This window comes from Oncorhynchus keta, unplaced genomic scaffold (genome assembly GCF_023373465.1).
Source record: "Oncorhynchus keta strain PuntledgeMale-10-30-2019 unplaced genomic scaffold, Oket_V2 Un_contig_833_pilon_pilon, whole genome shotgun sequence".
NCBI classification, from domain to species: Eukaryota; Metazoa; Chordata; class Actinopteri; order Salmoniformes; family Salmonidae; genus Oncorhynchus; species Oncorhynchus keta.
This window is the reverse complement of record NW_026289992.1, coordinates 444,505-464,066: the sequence shown is the minus strand read 5'-3', so window position 1 is coordinate 464,066 and position 19,562 is coordinate 444,505. Positions and strand designations below refer to the sequence as shown.

At 38.6% G+C, this 19,562-nt stretch overlaps 1 protein-coding gene across 1 annotated transcript in view; it reads left to right on the top strand.

Moving 5' to 3' along the window:
• Nucleotides 1–19,562, top strand: part of tbc1d2b (TBC1 domain family, member 2B) — a 131,066-nt gene that overhangs the window by 46,555 nt on the left and 64,949 nt on the right. The window contains exon 4 of the mRNA XM_052512427.1: nt 17,477–17,646. Coding sequence (XP_052368387.1) covers nt 17,477–17,646 — 170 coding nt within the window. The remainder of the gene's footprint in view (nt 1–17,476; nt 17,647–19,562) is intronic.

The window sequence follows — 19,562 nt, the reverse complement described above, 5'->3', positions numbered from 1 at the left end:
TTACATGGACAGCAGCTACTGGCCTAGACTCTCAGGTTATTAAAGGGACAGTAGCTACTGGCCTAGACTCTCAGGTTATTAAAGGGGAAGTAGCTACTAACTTTCAGCCCATTGTATTCAGTGCCTGTTGAAACTGGTATGACTGGTGTTATATGCCTGTCAAAACGTCCTCTTGGAGAGAGATTGATGAAGCTCTAGCTCCATCTCTTTAAGTGGTGTAAGATGAAGTCTGACAACACAGTGCCGAAGGGTAGAAACCAACTAGTTGTGATCCTACAGTTAGTGTGTGTGTGTTTATGAACAGTATGGCTGCTCTGCTCTACTTAAACAGCCTCACTCTCTCCTTTAGAACACATCTGCTGCTTGGATGATGTCACGTTCTAGAATGCCAGAACTCACGGCTGGGTTGGAGCTGAGTATTGGAGAGGTCAAATGGAAATCACAATTCTGAGTAACATTCCAAGAGCCACATAACAAGCAATGGAGGGGAAGTTTCCGACTTACTATGCTGGGAAGTCTTGACACACTAACTGGTCTTATGGCGCCAGGTTGAGAAAGCAGAAATGCAATCTTCACCCATCGTAGGTGTGAAAATACAGAGAGGAAATGGTTAGACAGACACCATGTGGGTGAATGATTCACGAAACGTTCAGAGCCCAGAAATCATCATTCCCCACCAGTGGAAGACACGTGAACAGGAGTTATCTCAGTAACACGGCATCGTAGTTCTCTGTCTCTAATATCATCAGAATAACACATTATCATAGTTCTCTATTTTTGTTTTTTATTTCACCCTTTATTTAACCAGGTAGGCCAGTTGTGAACAAGTTCTCATTTACAACTGTGACCTGGCCAAGATTAAGCAAAGAAGTGCGAGAAAAACAACAACACCGAGTTACATCTGGAATAAACAAACGTACAGTCAATAACACAATAGAAGTCTATACACAATGTGTGCAAATGTAGTAAGATGAGGGAGGTAAGGCAATAAATAGGCCATAGTGGCAAAATAATAACAATTTAGCAATTTAACACTGGAGTGATAGATGTGCAGAAGATGAATGTGTTAGTAGAGATACTGGGGAGAAGATGGGGAGAAGATGAATGTGTTAGTAGAGATACTGGGGAGAAGATGAATGTGTCAGTAGAGATACTGGGGAGAAGATGGGGAGAAGATGAATGTGTTAGTAGAGATACTGGGGAGAAGATGGGGAGAAGATGAATGTGTCAGTAGAGATACTGGGAGAAGATGGGGAGAAGATGAATGTGTCAGTAGAGATACTGGGGAGAAGATGGGGAGAAGATGAATGTGTCAGTAGAGATACTGGGGAGAAGATGGGGAGAAGATGAATGTGTTAGTAGAGATACTGGGGAGAAGATGGGGAGAAGATGAATGTGTCAGTAGAGATACTGGGGCGCAAAGGAGCAAAAAAAGAACAATATGGGGATGAGGTAGTTGGCTAATATCATCAGAAGAACACATTATCATAGTTCTGTCCCTAATATCATCAGAAGAACACATTATCATAGTTCTGTCCCTAATATCATCAGAAGAATACATTATCATAGTTCTGTCCCTAATATCATCAGAAGAACACATTATCATAGTTCTGTCCCTAATATCATCAGAAGAATACATTATCATAGTTCTGTCCCTAATATCATCAGAAGAATACATTATCATAGTTCTGTCCCTAATATCATCAGAAGAACACATTATCATAGTTCTGTCCCTAATATCATCAGAACAACACATTATCATAGTTCTGTCCCTAATATCATCAGAAGAATACATTATCATAGTTCTGTCCCTAATATCATCAGAAGAATACATTATCATAGTTCTGTCCCTAATATCATCAGAAGAATACATTATCATAGTTCTGTCCCTAATATCATCAGAAGAATACATTATCATAGTTCTGCCCCTAATATCATCAGAAGAATACATTATCATAGTTCTGTCCCTAATATCATCAGAAGAATACATTATCATAGTTCTGTCCCTAATATCATCAGAAGAATACATTATCATAGTTCTGTCCCTAATATCATCAGAAGAATACATTATCATAGTTCTGTCCCTAATATCATCAGAAGAACACATTATCATAGTTCTGTCCCTAATATCATCAGAAGAATACATTATCATAGTTCTGTCCCTAATATCATCAGAAGAACACATTATCATAGTTCTGTCCCTAATATCATCAGAAGAACACATTATCATAGTTCTGTCCCTAATATCATCAGAAGAATACATTATCATAGTTCTGTCCCTAATATCATCAGAAGAACACATTATCATAGTTCTGTCCCTAATATCATCAGAAGAATACATTATCATAGTTCTGTCCCTAATATCATCAGAAGAACACATTATCATAGTTCTGTCCCTAATATCATCAGAACAACACATTATCATAGTTCTGTCCCTAATATCATCAGAAGAATACATGATCATAGTTCTGTCCCTAATATCATCAGAAGAATACATTATCATAGTTCTGTCCCTAATATCATCAGAAGAACACATTATCATAGTTCTGTCCCTAATATCATCAGAAGAATACATTATCATAGTTCTGTCCCTAATATCATCAGAAGAATACATTATCATAGTTCTGTCCCTAATATCATCAGAAGAATACATTATCATAGTTCTGTCCCTAATATCATCAGAAGAATACATTATCATAGTTCTGTCCCTAATATCATCAGAAGAACACATTATCATAGTTCTGTCCCTAATATCATCAGAAGAATACATTATCATAGTTCTGTCCCTAATATCATCAGAAGAACACATTATCATAGTTCTGTCCCTAATATCATCAGAAGAATACATTATCATAGTTCTGTCCCTAATATCATCAGAAGAACACATTATCATAGTTCTGTCCCTAATATCATCAGAAGAATACATTATCATAGTTCTGTCCCTAATATCATCAGAAGAATACATTATCATAGTTCTGTCCCTAATATCATCAGAAGAACACATTATCATAGTTCTGTCCCTAATATCATCAGAAGAATACATTATCATAGTTCTGTCCCTAATATCATCAGAAGAACACATTATCATAGTTCTGTCCCTAATATCATCAGACACAAGGCCAGAGTCCAGAGGCCTCACGCGGCAGCGTAGCCTAGTGGTTAGAGCGTTGGACTAGTAACCGGAAGGTTGCGAGTTCAAACCCCCGAGCTGACAAGGTACAAATCTGTCGTTCTGCCCCTGAACAGGCAGTTAACCCACTGTTCCCAGGCCGTCATTGAAAATAAGAATCTGTTCTTAACTGACTTGCCTGGTTAAATAAAGGTAAAATAAAAAAAAAATCATTGAAATTCACTGGGTGTTTGTCCTTTTTTTTGTCTAAAGAAACATTACAAATCTCCAGAAAAAAATGCACATCATACATCAGGAAAGTACATTAAGGTACAGCTGAAGTCGTAAGTTTACATACACCTTAGCCAAATACATTTAAACTCATTTTTTTCACTCTTCCTGACATTTAATCCTAGTAAAAAGTCCCTGTCTTAGGTCAGTTAGGATCATCACTTTATTGTAAGAATGTGAAATGTCAGAATAATAGTAGAGTGATTTATTTCAGCTTGTATTTCTTTCATCACATTCCCAGTGGATCAGAAGTTTACATACACTCAATTAGTATTTGGTAGCATTACCTTTAAATTGTTTAACTTGGGTCAAACATTTCGGGTAGCCTTCCACAAGCTTCCCACAATAAGTGGTGAATTTTGGCCCCTTCCTCCTGACAGAGCTGTGTAACTGAGTCAGGTTTGTAGGCCTCCTTGCCTCCTTGCTAGCACACACCTTTTCAGTTCCGCCCATACATTTTCAATGGGATTGAGGTCAAGGCTTTGTGATGGCCACTCCAATACCTTGACTTTGTTGTCCTTAAGCCATTTTGCCACAACTTTGGAAGTATGCTTGGGGTCATTGTCCATTTGGAAGACCCATTTGCGACCAAGCTTTAACTTCCTGACTGATGTCTTGAGATGTTGCAGTAATATGCATTATACTACAGTAATATTCATTATACTCCAGGGAGCTACAGTAATATGCATTATACTACAGTAATATGCATTATACTACAGTAATATGCATTATTCTCCAGGGAGCTACAGTAATATGCATTATGCTACAGTAATATGCATTATGCTACAGTAATATGCATTATACTACAGTAATATGCATTATACTACAGTAATATGCATTATGCTACAGTAATATGCATTATACTACAGTAATATGCATTATTCTCCAGGGGGCTACAGTAAAATACATTATACTCCAGGGAGCTACAGTAATATGCATTATGCTACAGTAATATGCATTATACTACAGTAATATGCATTATACTACAGTAATATGCATTATGCTACAGTAATATGCATTATACTACAGTAATATGCATTATTCTCCAGGGGGCTACAGTAAAATGCACTATACTACAATAATATGCATTATACTACAGTAATATGCATTATACTACAGTAATATGCATTATGCTACAGTAATATGCATTATTCTACAGTAATATGCATTTTACTACAGTAATATGCATTATTCTCCAGGGGGCTACAGTAAAATGCATTATACTACAGTAATATGCATTATGCTACAGTAATATGCATTATGCTACAGTAATATGCATTATGCTACAGTAATATGCATTATACTACAGTAATATGCATTATGCTACAGTAATATGCATTATGCTACAGTAATATGCATTATGCTACAGTAATATGCATTATACTACAGTAATATGCATTATACTACAGTAATATGCATTATGCTACAGTAATATGCAGTATACTACAGTAATATGCGTTATACTACAGTAATATGCATTATACTACAGTAATATGCATTATACTACAGTAAAATGCAGTATGCTACAGTAAAATGCATTATGCTACAGTAATATGCATTATGCTACAGTAATATGCATTATACTACAGTAATATGCATTATGCTACAGTAATATGCATTATGCTACAGTAATATGCATTATGCTACAGTAAAATGCATTATGCTACAGTAATATGCATTATACTACAGTAATATGCATTATACTACAGTAATATGCATTATACTACAGGAATATTCATTATACTACAGTAATATACATTATGCTACAGTAATATGCATTATGCTACAGTAATATGCATTATACTACAGGAATATTCATTATACTACAGTAATATGCATTATGCTACAGTAATATGCATTATGCTACAGTAATATGCATTATACTACAGGGGGCTACAGTAATATGCATTATACTACAGTAATATGCATTATACTACAGTAATATGCATTTTACTACAGTAATATGCATTATACTACAGTAATATGCATTATGCTACAGTAATATGCATTATGCTACAGTAATATGCATTATGCTACAGTAATATGCATTATACTACAGGGGGCTACAGTAATATGCATTATACTACAGTAATATGCATTATGCTACAGTAATATGCATTATGCTACAGTAATATGCATTATACTACAGGGGGCTACAGTAATATGCATTATACTACAGTAATATGCATTATACTACAGTAATATGCATTATACTACAGTAATATGCATTATACTACAGTAATATGCATTATGCTACAGTAATATGCATTATGCTACAGTAATATGCATTATGCTACAGTAATATGCATTATACTACAGGGGGCTACAGTAATATGCATTATACTACAGTAATATGCATTATACTACAGTAATATGCATTATACTACAGTAATATGCATTATGCTACAGTAAAATGCATTATGCTACAGTAAAATGCATTATACTACAGTAATATGCTTTATGCTACAGTAATATGCATTATACTACAGGGGGCTACTGTAATATGCATTATACTACAGTAATATGATTATGCTACAGTAAAATGCATTATACTACAGTAAAATGCATTATACTACAGTAATATGATTATATACTACAGTAATATGCATTATACTACAATAATATGCATTATGCTACAGTAATATGCATTATACTACAGTAATATGATTATGCTACAGTAATATGCATTATGCTACAGTAATATGCATTATACTACAGTAATATGCATTATGCTACAGTAAAATGCATTATACTACAGTAATATGATTATGCTACAGTAAAATGCATTATACTACAGTAAAATGCATTATACTACAGTAATATGATTATACTACAATAATATGCATTATACTACAGTAATATGATTATGCTACAGTAATATGCATTATGCTACAGTAATATGCATTATGCTACAGTAATATGCATTATGCTACAGTAATATGCATTATACTCCAGTAATATGCATTATACTACAGTAATATGCATTATACTACAGTAATATGCATTATACTAAAGTAATATGCATTATACTACAGTAATATGCATTATACTACAGTAATATGCATTATACTACAGTAATATGCATTATACTACAGTAATATTCATTATACTACAATAATATGCATTATGCTACACTAATATGCATTATACTACAGTAATATGTATTATACTCCAGTAATATGCATTATACTACAGTAATATGCATTATACTACAGTAATATTAATTATACTACAGTAATATTCATTATACTCCAGGGAGCTACAGTAATATGCATTATACTACAATAATATGCATTATACTACAATAATATGCATTATGCTACAGTAATATGCATTATGCTACAGTAATATGCATTATACTCCAGTAATATGCATTATACTACAGTAATATGCATTATGCTACAGTAATATGCATTATGCTACAGTAATATGGATTATGCTACAGTAATATTAATTATACTACAGTAATATTCATTATACTCCAGGGAGCTACAGTAATATGCATTATACTACAGTAATATGGATTATACTACAGTAATATGCATTATACTACAGTAATATGCATTATGCTACAGTAATATGCATTATGCTACAGTAATATGCATTATGCTACAGTAATATGCATTATACTACAGTAATATGCATTATACTACAGTAATATGCATTATGCTACAGTAATATGCAGTATACTACAGTAATATGCGTTATACTACAGTAATATGCATTATACTACAGTAATATGCATTATACTACAGTAAAATGCAGTATGCTACAGTAAAATGCATTATGCTACAGTAATATGCATTATGCTACAGTAATATGCATTATACTACAGTAATATGCATTATGCTACAGTAATATGCATTATGCTACAGTAATATGCATTATGCTACAGTAAAATGCATTATGCTACAGTAATATGCAGTATACTACAGTAATATGCAGTATACTACAGTAATATGCATTATACTACAGGAATATTCATTATACTACAGTAATATACATTATACTACAGTAATATGCATTATGCTACAGTAATATGCATTATGCTACAGTAATATGCATTATACTACAGGAATATTCATTATACTACAGTAATATGCATTATGCTACAGTAATATGCATTATGCTACAGTAATATGCATTATACTACAGGGGCTACAGTAATATGCATTATACTACAGTAATATGCATTATACTACAGTAATATGCATTTTACTACAGTAATATGCATTATACTACAGTAATATGCATTATGCTACAGTAATATGCATTATGCTACAGTAATATGCATTATGCTACAGTAATATGCATTATACTACAGGGGGCTACAGTAATATGCATTATACTACAGTAATATGCATTATGCTACAGTAATATGCATTATGCTACAGTAATATGCATTATACTACAGGGGGCTACAGTAATATGCATTATACTACAGTAATATGCATTATACTACAGTAATATGCATTATACTACAGTAATATGCATTATACTACAGTAATATGCATTATGCTACAGTAATATGCATTATGCTACAGTAATATGCATTATGCTACAGTAATATGCATTATACTACAGGGGGCTACAGTAATATGCATTATACTACAGTAATATGCATTATACTACAGTAATATGCATTATGCTACAGTAAAATGCATTATGCTACAGTAAAATGCATTATACTACAGTAATATGCTTTATGCTACAGTAATATGCATTATACTACAGGGGGCTACTGTAATATGCATTATACTACAGTAATATGATTATGCTACAGTAAAATGCATTATACTACAGTAAAATGCATTATACTACAGTAATATGATTATATACTACAGTAATATGCATTATACTACAATAATATGCATTATGCTACAGTAATATGCATTATACTACAGTAATATGATTATGCTACAGTAATATGCATTATGCTACAGTAATATGCATTGTGCTACAGTAATATGCATTATGCTACAGTAATGTGCATTATACTACAGTAATATGCATTATGCTGCAGTAATATGCATTATGCTACAGTAATATGCATTATACTACAGTAATATGCATTATACTACATTAATATGCATTATACTACAGTAATATGCATTATGCTACAGTAATATGCATTATACTACAGTAATATGCATTATGCTACAGTAATATGCATTATGCTACAGTAATATGCATTATACTACAGTAATATGCATTATACTACAGTAATATGCATTATACTACAGTAATATGCATTATACTACAGTAATATGCATTATACTACAGTAATATGCATTATACTACAGTAATATGCATTATACTACAGTAATATTCATTATACTACAATAATATGCATTATGCTACACTAATATGCATTATACTACAGTAATATGTATTATACTCCAGTAATATGCATTATACTACAGTAATATGCATTATACTACAGTAATATTAATTATACTACAGTAATATTCATTATACTCCAGGGAGCTACAGTAATATGCATTATACTACAATAATATGCATTATGCTACAGTAATATGCATTATGCTACAGTAATATGCATTATACTCCAGTAATATGCATTATACTACAGTAATATGCATTATACTACAGTAATATGCATTATGCTACAGTAATATGCATTATGCTACAGTAATATGGATTATGCTACAGTAATATTAATTATACTACAGTAATATTCATTATACTCCAGGGAGCTACAGTAATATGCATTATACTACAGTAATATGGATTATACTACAGTAATATTAATTATACTACAGTAATATTCATTATACTCCAGGGAGCTACAGTAATATGCATTATACTACAATAATATGCATTATGCTACAGTAATATGCATTATGCTACAGTAATATGCATTATGCTACAGTAATATGCATTATGCTACAGTAATATGCATTATACTACAGTAATATGCATTATGCTACAGTAATATGCATTATGCTACAGTAATATGCATTATACTACAGTAATATTAATTATACTACAGTAATATGCATTATTCTCCAGGGAGCTACAGTAATATGCATTATACTCCAGGGGGCTACAGTAATATGCATTATACTACAGTAATATGCATTATACTACAATAATATGCATTATACTACAGTAATATTAATTATACTACAGTAATATGCATTATTCTCCAGGGAGCTACAGTAATATGCATTATACTACAGTAATATGCATTATACTACAGTAATATGCATTATTCTCCAGGGAGATACAGTAATATGCATTATACTACAGTACATTTACATTTACATTTAAGTCATTTAGCAGACGCTCTTATCCAGAGCGACTTACAAATTGGTGCATACACCTTATGACAACCAGTGGAACAGCCACTTGCATCTAAATCTTGTTGGGGGGAGAAGGATTACCTAATATTACCCTATCCTAGGTATTCAGAAGAGGTGGGGTTTCATGTCTCCGGAAGGTGGTGATTGACTACAGGCGTCGTGAGGGAGTATGTTCATTATGCTGGGGGCCAGAGCAGCGAATACTGGGCTGATTATGCTCAGTGGTAGGGAGGCGAATAGAGGTGGATGAACGCAGTGCCCTTGTTTGGGTGTAGGGCCTGATCAGAGCCTGGAGGTATGAGGTGCATTATCACAGCTCCGTAGGCGAGCACCATGGTCTTGTAGCGGATGCGAGCTTCAACTGGAAGCCAGTGGATAGGAGCGGGGTGACGTGAGAGAACTTGGGAAGGTTGAACACCAGACGGGCTGCGGCGTTCTGGATGAGTTGTAGGGGTTTAATGGCACAGGCAGGGAGCCCAGCCAACAGCGAGTTGCAGTAATCAAGACGGGAGATGACAAGTGCCTGGATTAGGAAGGCAGGGTCGTACTATGCATGTTGTAGAGCATGAACCTACAGGAACGGGACACCGCCTTGATGTTAGTTGAGAACGTCAGGGTGTTGTCCAGGATCACGCCAAGGTTCTTATTGGGATTGGAGTTGTCAACCGTGATCGGGCAGTCCTTCCCCGGGAGGAAGAGGAGCTCCGTCTTGCTGAGGTTCAGCTTGAGGTGGTGATCCGTCATCCACACTGATATGTCTGCCAGACATGCAGAGATGCGATTATACCACCTGGTCAGAAGGGGGAAAGGAGAAGATTAATTGTGTGTCATTGCATAGCAATGATAGGAGAGACCATGCAGGTTATGACAGAGCCAAGTGACTTGGTGTATAGCGAGAATAAGAGAGGGCCTAGAACAGAGCCCTGGGGGACACCAGTGGTGAGAGCGTGGTGAGGAGACAGATTCTCGCCACGCCACCTGGTAGGAGCGACCTGTCAGGTAGGACGCAATTGTGATGCCCAACTCGGAGAGGGTGGAGAGGAGGATCTGATGGTTCACAGTTATACAGCCGACTAGAAGGATGAATATGAGAGAGTTATTTAGCAGTGCGGAGCGCTCCGTGATACAGAGAAGAGCAGTCTCAGTTGAATGACTAGTCTTGAAACCTGACTGATTTGGATCAAGAAGGTCATTCTGAGATAGATGCATTATAGCTGGCCAAGGACGGCACGCTCAAGAGTTTTGGAGAGAAAAGAGAGAAGGGATACTGGTCTGTAGTTGTTGACATCGGAGGGATCGAGTGTAGGTTTTTTCAGAAGGGGTGCAACTCTCGCTTCTTGAAGACGGGAGGGACGTGCCAGCGGTCAGGGATGAGTTGATGAGCGAGGTGAGGTAAGGGAGAAGGTCTCCGGAAATGGTCTGGAGAAGAGAGGAGGGGATAGGGTCAAGCGGGCAGGTTGTTGGGCGGCCGGCCGTCACAAGACGCGAGATTTCATCTGGAGAGAGAGGGGAGAAAGAGGTCAGAGCATAGGGTAGGGCAGTGTGAGCAGAACCAGCGGTGTCGTTTGACTTAGCAAACGTAATGTCATGCAAAATGGTTGACGAAGTCATCTGCAGAGAGGGAGGAGGGAGGGGGGAAGGATTCAGGAGGGAGGAGAAGGTGGCAAAGAGCTTCCTATTAGAGGCAGATGCTTGGAACTTAGAATGGTAGAAAGTGGCTTTAGCAGCAGAGACAGAGGAGGAAAATGTAGAGAGGGAGGGAGTAAAGGATGCCAGGTCCGCAGGGAGGCGAGTTTTCCTCCATTTCCGCCGGCTGCCCGGAGCCCTGTGCTACAGTAATATACATTATGCTACATTAATATGCATTGTGCTACAGTAATATTCATTATACTACAGTAATATGCATTATGCTACAGTAATATGCATTATGCTACAGTAATATGCATTATGCTACAGTAATATGCATTATGCTACAGTAATATGCATTATACTACAGTAATATGCATTATACTACAGTAATATGCATTATTCTCCAGGGAGCTACAGTAATATGCATTATTCTCCAGGGAGCTACAGTAATATGCATTATGCTACAGTAATATGCATTATACTACAGTAATATGCATTATACTACAGTAATATGCATTATACACCAGGGAGCTACAGTAATATGCATTATGCTACAGTAATATGCATTGTGCTACAGTAATATTCATTATACAACAGTAATATGCATTATGCTACAGTAATATGCATTATACTACAGTAATATGCATTATACTACAGGGAGCTACAGTAATATGCATTATGCTACAGTAATATGCATTATGCTACAGTAATATGCATTATACTACAGTAATATGCATTATACTACAGTAATATGCATTATGCTACAGTAATATGCATTATACTACAGTAATATGCATTATACTACAGTAATATGCATTATTCTCCAGGGAGCTACAGTAATATGCATTATACTCCAGGGAGCTACAGTAATATGTATTATGCTACAGTAATATGCAGAATGCTACAGTACTATACATTATACTACAATAATATGCATTATGCTACAGTAATATGCAGAATGCTACAGTAATATACATTATACTCCAGGGGGCTACAGTAATATACATTATGCTACAGTAATATGCATTATGCTACAGTAATATGCACTATGTTACAGTAATATGCATTATACTACAGTAATATGCATTGTACACCAGGGAGCTACAGTAATATGCATTATAATACAGTAATATGCGTTATACTACAGTAATATGCATTATACTACAGTAATATGCATTATGCTACATTATGCTGCATTATTATACCCCATAGCAACTCGCCCAAGCCTTCCCCATTTCTCCTTCTCCCAAATCCGTTCAGCTGATGTTCTGAAAGAGCTGCAAAATCTGGACCCCTACAAATCAGCCGGGCTCGACAATCTGGACCCTTTCTTTCTAAAATTATCTGCCGAAATTGTAGCCACCCCTATTACTAGCCTGTTCAACCTCTCTTTCGTGTCGTCTGAGATTCCCAAAGATTGGAAAGCAGCTGCGGTCATCCCCCTCTTCAAAGGGGGGGACACTCTTGACCCAAACTGCTACAGACCTATATCTATCCTACCATGCCTTTCTAAGGTCTTCGAAAGCCAAGTCAGCAAACAGATTACCGACCATTTCGAATCTCACCATACCTTCTCTGCTATGCAATCTGGTTTCAGAGCTGGTCATGGGTGCACCTCAGCCACGCGCAAGGTCCTAAACGATATCTTAACCGCCATCGATAAGAAACATTACTGTGCAGCCGTATTCATTGATCTGGCCAAGGCTTTCGTCTCTGTCAATCACCACATCCTCATCGGCAGACTCGACAGCCTTGGTTTCTCAAATGATTGCCTCGCCTGGTTCACTAACTACTTCTCTGATAGAGTTCAGTGTGTCAAATCGGAGGGTCTGCTGTCTCTGCCTCTGGCAGTCTCTATGGGGATGCCACAGGGTTCAGTTCTTGGATCGACTCTCTTCTCTGTATACATCAATGAGGTCGCTCTTGCTGCTGGTGTGTATCTGATCCACCTCTACGCAGACGACACCATTCTGTATACTTCTGGCCCTTCTTTGGACACTGTGTTAACAACCCTCCAGGCAAGCTTCAATGCCATACAACTCTCCTTCCGTGGCCTCCAATTGCTCTTAAATACAAGTAAAACTAAATGCATGCTCTTCAACCGATCGCTACCTGCACCTGCCAGCCTGTCCAACATCACTTCTCTGGACGGCTCCGACTTAGAATACGTGGACAACTACAAATACTTAGGTGTCTGGTTAGACTGTAAACTCTCCTTCCAGAACCATATCAAACATCTCCAATCCAAATTAAAATCTAGAATTGGCTTCCTATTTCGCAACAAAGCATCCTTCACTCATGCTGCCAAACATACCTTTGTAAAACTGACCATCCTACCAATCCTCGACTTTTGGCGATGTCATTTACAAAATAGCCTCCAATACCCTACTCAACAAATTGGATGCAGTCTATCACAGTGCAATCCATTTTGTCACCAAAGCCCCATATACTACCCACCATTGCGACCTGTACGCTCTCGTTGGCTGGCCCTCGCTTCATACTCGTCGCCAAACCCATTGGCTCCATGTCATCTACAAGACCCTGCTAGGTAAAGTCCCCCCTTATCTCAGCTCGCTGGTCACCATAGCATCTCCCACCTGTAGCACACGCTCCAGCAGGTATATTTCTCTAGTCACCCCCATAACCAATTCTTTCTTTGGCCGCCTCTCCTTCCAGTTCTCTGCTGCCAATGACTGGAACTAACTACAAAAATCTCTGAAACTGGAAACACTTACCTCCCTCACTAGCTTTAAGCACCAGCTGTCAGAGCAGCTCACAGATTACTGCACCTGTACATAGCCCACCTATAATTTAGCCCAAACAACTACCTCTTTCCCAACTGTATTTAATTAATTTAGCTCCTTTGCACCTCATTATTTTTATTTCTACTTTGCACATTCTTCCATTTCAAATCTACCATTCCAGTGTTTTACTTGCTATATTGTATTTACTTTGCCACCATGGCCTTTTTTTGCCTTTACCTCCCTTATCTCACCTCATTTGCTCACATCGTATATAGACTTGTTTCTACTGTATTATTGACTGTATGTTTGTTTATTCCATATGTAACTCTGTGTCGTTGTATGTGTCGAAATGCTTTGCTTTATCTTGGCCGGGTCGCAGTTGTAAATGAGAACTTGTTCTCAACTTGCCTACCTGGTTAAATAAAGGTGAAATAAAATAAATAAATAAAATACTGGAGGGGGCTACAGTAATATGCATTATACTACAGTAATATGCATTATACTACAGTAATATACATTATTCTCCAGGGAGCTACAGTAATATGCATTATACTACAGTAATATGCATTATTCTCCAGGGAGCTACAGTAATATGCATTGTGCTACAGTAATATACATTATGCTACAGTAATATACATTATGCTACAGTAATATGCATTATACTACAGTAATATGCATTATGCTACAGTAATATGCATTATGCTACAGTAATATGCATTATACTACAGTAATATGCATTATACTCCAGGGAGCTACAGTAATATACATTATACTACAGTAATATGCAGTATGCTACAGTAATATGCATTGTGCTACAGGAATATACATTATACTACAGTAATATACATTATACTACAGTAATATGCAGTATGCTACAGTAATATGCATTGTGCTACAGGAATATACATTATACTACAGTAATATGCAGTATACTACAGTAATATACATTATTCTCCAGGGATCTACAGTAATATACTACAGTAATATGCATTGTGCTGCAGTAATATACATTATGCTACAGTAATATACATTATGCTCCAGAGAGCTACAGTAATATGCATTATACTACAGTAATATGCATTATACTTGTGGTCCTTCTGTAGCTCAGTTGGTAGAGCATGGCGCTTGTAACGCCAGGGTAGAGGGTTCGATCCCGGGACCACCCATACGTAGAATGTATGCACACATGACTGTAAGTCGCTTTGGATAAAAGCGTCTGCTAAATGGCATATATTATTATTATATATTAGAGTATATATATATATATATATATATATATATATTTTTTTTTTTAATTATTTTTTTATTTTTATTTTACCTCTATTTAACTAGGCAAGTCAGTTAAGAACAAATTGTTATTTTCAATGACGGCCTAGGAACAGTGGGTTAACTGCCTGTTCAGGGGCAGAACGACAGATTTGTACCTTGTCAGCTCTGGGATTCGAACTTGCAACCTTTCGGTTACTAGTCCAATGCCCTAACCACTAGGATACCCTGTTTTCCGTATACTACAGTAATATACATTATTGTCCAGGGAGCTACAGTAATATGCATTATACTACAGTAATATGCATTATACTACAGTAATATGCAGTATACTACAGTAAAATACATTATACTACAGTAATATGCATTATACTACAGTAATATGCATTATACTACAGTAATATGCCGTATACTACAGTAATATACATTATTCTCCAGAGAGCTACAGTAATATGCATTATACTACAGTAATATGCAGTATACTACAGTAAAATACATTATACTACAGTAATATGCATTATACTACAGTAATATGCAGTATACTACAGTAATATGCATTATACTACAGTAAAATACATTATACTCCAGGGAGCTACAGTAATATGCATTATACTACAGTAATATGCATTATACTACAGTAATATGCAGTATACTACAGTAATATGCAGTATACTACAGTAATATGCATTATACTACAGTAATATGCAGTATACTACAGTAAAATACATTATACTCCAGGGAGCTACAGTAATATGCATTATACTACAGTAATATGCATTATACTACAGTAATATGCATTATGCTATAGTAATATGCATTATGCTACAGTAATATGGATTATGCTACAGCAATATGCATTATACTACAGTAATATGCATTATACTGCAGGGGGCTACAGTAATATGCATTATACTACAGTAAAATACATTATACTCCAGGGAGCTACAGTAATATGCATTATACTACAGTAATATGCATTATACTACAGTAATATGCATTATACTACAGTAATATGCAGCATACTACAGTAATATGCATTATGCTACAGCAATATGCATTATACTACAGTAATATGCATTATACTACAGCAATATGCATTATACTACAGTAATATGCATTATACTACAGTAATATGCAGCATACTACAGTAATATGCATTATACTACAGTAAAATACATTATACTCCAGGGAGCTACAGTAATATGCATTACACTACAGTAATATGCATTATACTACAGTAATATGCAGTATACTACAGTAATATGCAGTATACTACAGTAATATGCATTATACTACAGTAATATGCAGCATACTACAGTAAAATACATTATACTCAAGGGAGCTACAGTAATATGCATTATACTACAGTAATATGCATTATACTACAGTAATATGCATTATACTACAGCAATATGCATTATACTACAGTAATATGCAGCATACTACAGTAATATGCATTATACTACAGTAAAATACATTATACTCCAGGGAGCTACAGTAATATGCATTATACTACAGTAATATGCATTATACTACAGTAATATGCAGTATACTACAGTAATATGCAGTATACTACAGTAATATGCAGTATACTACAGTAAAATACATTATACTCCAGGGAGCTACAGTAATATGCATTATACTACAGTAATATGCATTATACTACAGTAATATGCATTATACTGCAGGGGGCTACAGTAATATGCAGTATACTACAGTAAAATACATTATACTCCAGGGAGCTACAGCAATATGCATTATGCTACAGTAATATGCATTATACTACAGTAATATGCATTATACTACAGTAATATGCATTATACTGCAGGGGGCTACAGTAATATGCAGTATACTACAGTAAAATACATTATACTCCAGGGAGCTACAGCAATATGCATTATGCTACAGTAATATGCATTATACTACAGTAATATGTAGTATACTACAGTAATATGCATTATGCTACTCCAGGGATCCACGACCCAACTCTTTCTTCCTTTTCATCTTTAAATGATCTAGTCACTGACTTCATATCCTATTCTCTCTGTTGCTAAGGATGTGTTGTGGTTGACCATGTCCCTTACTCTGTCCCCCCTCTCTCTGTCCACCAGGAACTCCATGTCAGGTCTGCGTGTGGGTCGAGGAGGAGGAGAGAACAGACGCTCTGTCTTCTACACTGGGAGCAGTGGTGATGAGTGGGAGATGTTAGACGCTCCCTCAACCAAGGACATCAACCCGGACCACAAACATCCCACCCAGCCTCAGACTGACTCACACAGACGTAAGAGTCCTCTTCACCCTCTATCCCCTTCCTGACCCTCACCACCACCACCTCCTCCTCTGTCCCATTCCTGACCCTCACCACCACCACCTCCTCCTCACCCTCTATCCCCTTCCTGACCCTCACCACCACCACCACCTCCTCTGTCCCCGTCCTGACCCTCACCACCTCCTCCTCCTCACCCTCTGTCCCCTTCCTGACCCTCACCACCTCCTCCTCCTCACCCTCTGTCCCCTTCCTGACCCTCACCACCTCCTCCTCCTCCTCACCCTCTATCCCCGTCCTGACCCTCACCACCTCCTCCTCCTCTGTCCCCGTCCTGACCCTCACCACCTCCTCCTCCTCATCCTCTGTCCCCTTCCTGACCCTCACCACCTCCTCCTCCTCATCCTCTGTCCCCTTCCTGACCCTCACCACCTCCTCCTCCTCTTCACCCTCTGTCCCCTTCCTGACCCTCACCACCTCCTCCTCCTCACCCTCTGTCCCCTTCCTGACCCTCACCACCTCCTCCTCCTCACCCTCTGTCCCCTTCCTGACCCTCACCACCTCCTCCTCCTCCTCACCCTCTGTCCCCTTCCTGACCCTCACCACCTCCTCCTCCTCCTCACCCTCTGTCCCCTTCCTGACCCTCACCACCTCCTCCTCCTCCTCACCCTCTGTCCCCTTCCTGACCCTCATCACCACCACCTCCTCCTCTGTCCCCTTCCTGACCCTCACCACCTCCTCCTCCTCACCCTCACCACCTCCTCCTCCTCCTCCTCCTCACCCTCTGTCCCCTTCCTGACCCTCACCACCTCCTCCTCCTCCTCACCCTCTGTCCCCTTCCTGACCCTCACCACCTCCTCCTCCTCCTCACCCTCTGTCCCCTTCCTGACCCTCACCACCTCCTCCTCCTCCTCACCCTCTGTCCCCTTTCTGACCCTCACCACCTCCTCCTCCTCCTCACCCTCTGTCCCCTTCCTGACCCTCACCACCTCCTCCTCCTCCTCCTCACCCTCTGTCCCATTCCTGACCCTCCTCCTCCTCCTCCTCCTCACCCTCTGTCCCATTCCTGACCCTCAACCTCCTCCTCCTCACCCTCTGTCCCCTTCCTGACCCTCATCCTCCTCCTCTTCCTCGTCTGTCCCCTTCCTGACCCTCACCCTCCTCCTCTTCTGTCCCCTTCCTGACCCTCACCACCTCCTCCTCCTCCTCATCCTCTGTCCCCTTCCTGACCCTCATCCTCCTCCTCTTCCTCGTCTGTCCCCTTCCTGACCCTCACCCTCCTCCTCCTCCTCTTCTGTCCCCTTCCTGACCCTCACCACCTCCTCCTCCTCCTCATCCTCTGTCCCCTTCCTGACCCTCACCACCTCCTCCTCCTCTTCACCCTCTGTCCCCTTCCTGACCCTCACCACCTCCTCCTCTGTCCCTGTCCTGACCCTCACCACCTCCTCCTCATCCTCTGTCCCCTTCCTGACCCTCACCACCTCCTCCTCCTCCTCCTCACCCTCTGTCCCCTTCCTGACCCTCACCACCTCCTCCTCCTCCTCACCCTCTGTCCCATTCCTGACCCTCACCACCTCCTCCTCCTCCTCACCCTCTGTCCCATTCCTGAACCTCACCACCTCCTCCTCCTCCTCACCCTCTGTCCCATTCCTGAACCTCACCACCTCCTCCTCCTCCTCACCCTCTGTCCCATTCCTGACCCTCACCACCACCACCTCCACCTCTGTCCCATTCCTGACCCTCCTCCTTCTCCTCCTCACCCTCTGTCCCATTCCTGACCCTCACCACCTCCTCCTCCTCGCCCTCTGTCCCCTTCCTGACCCTCACCCTCCTCCTCCTCACCCTCTGTCCCATTCCTGACCCTCACCACCACCACCTCCTCCTCTGTCCCATTCCTGACCCTCCTCCTCCTCCTCCTCCTCCTCCTCCTC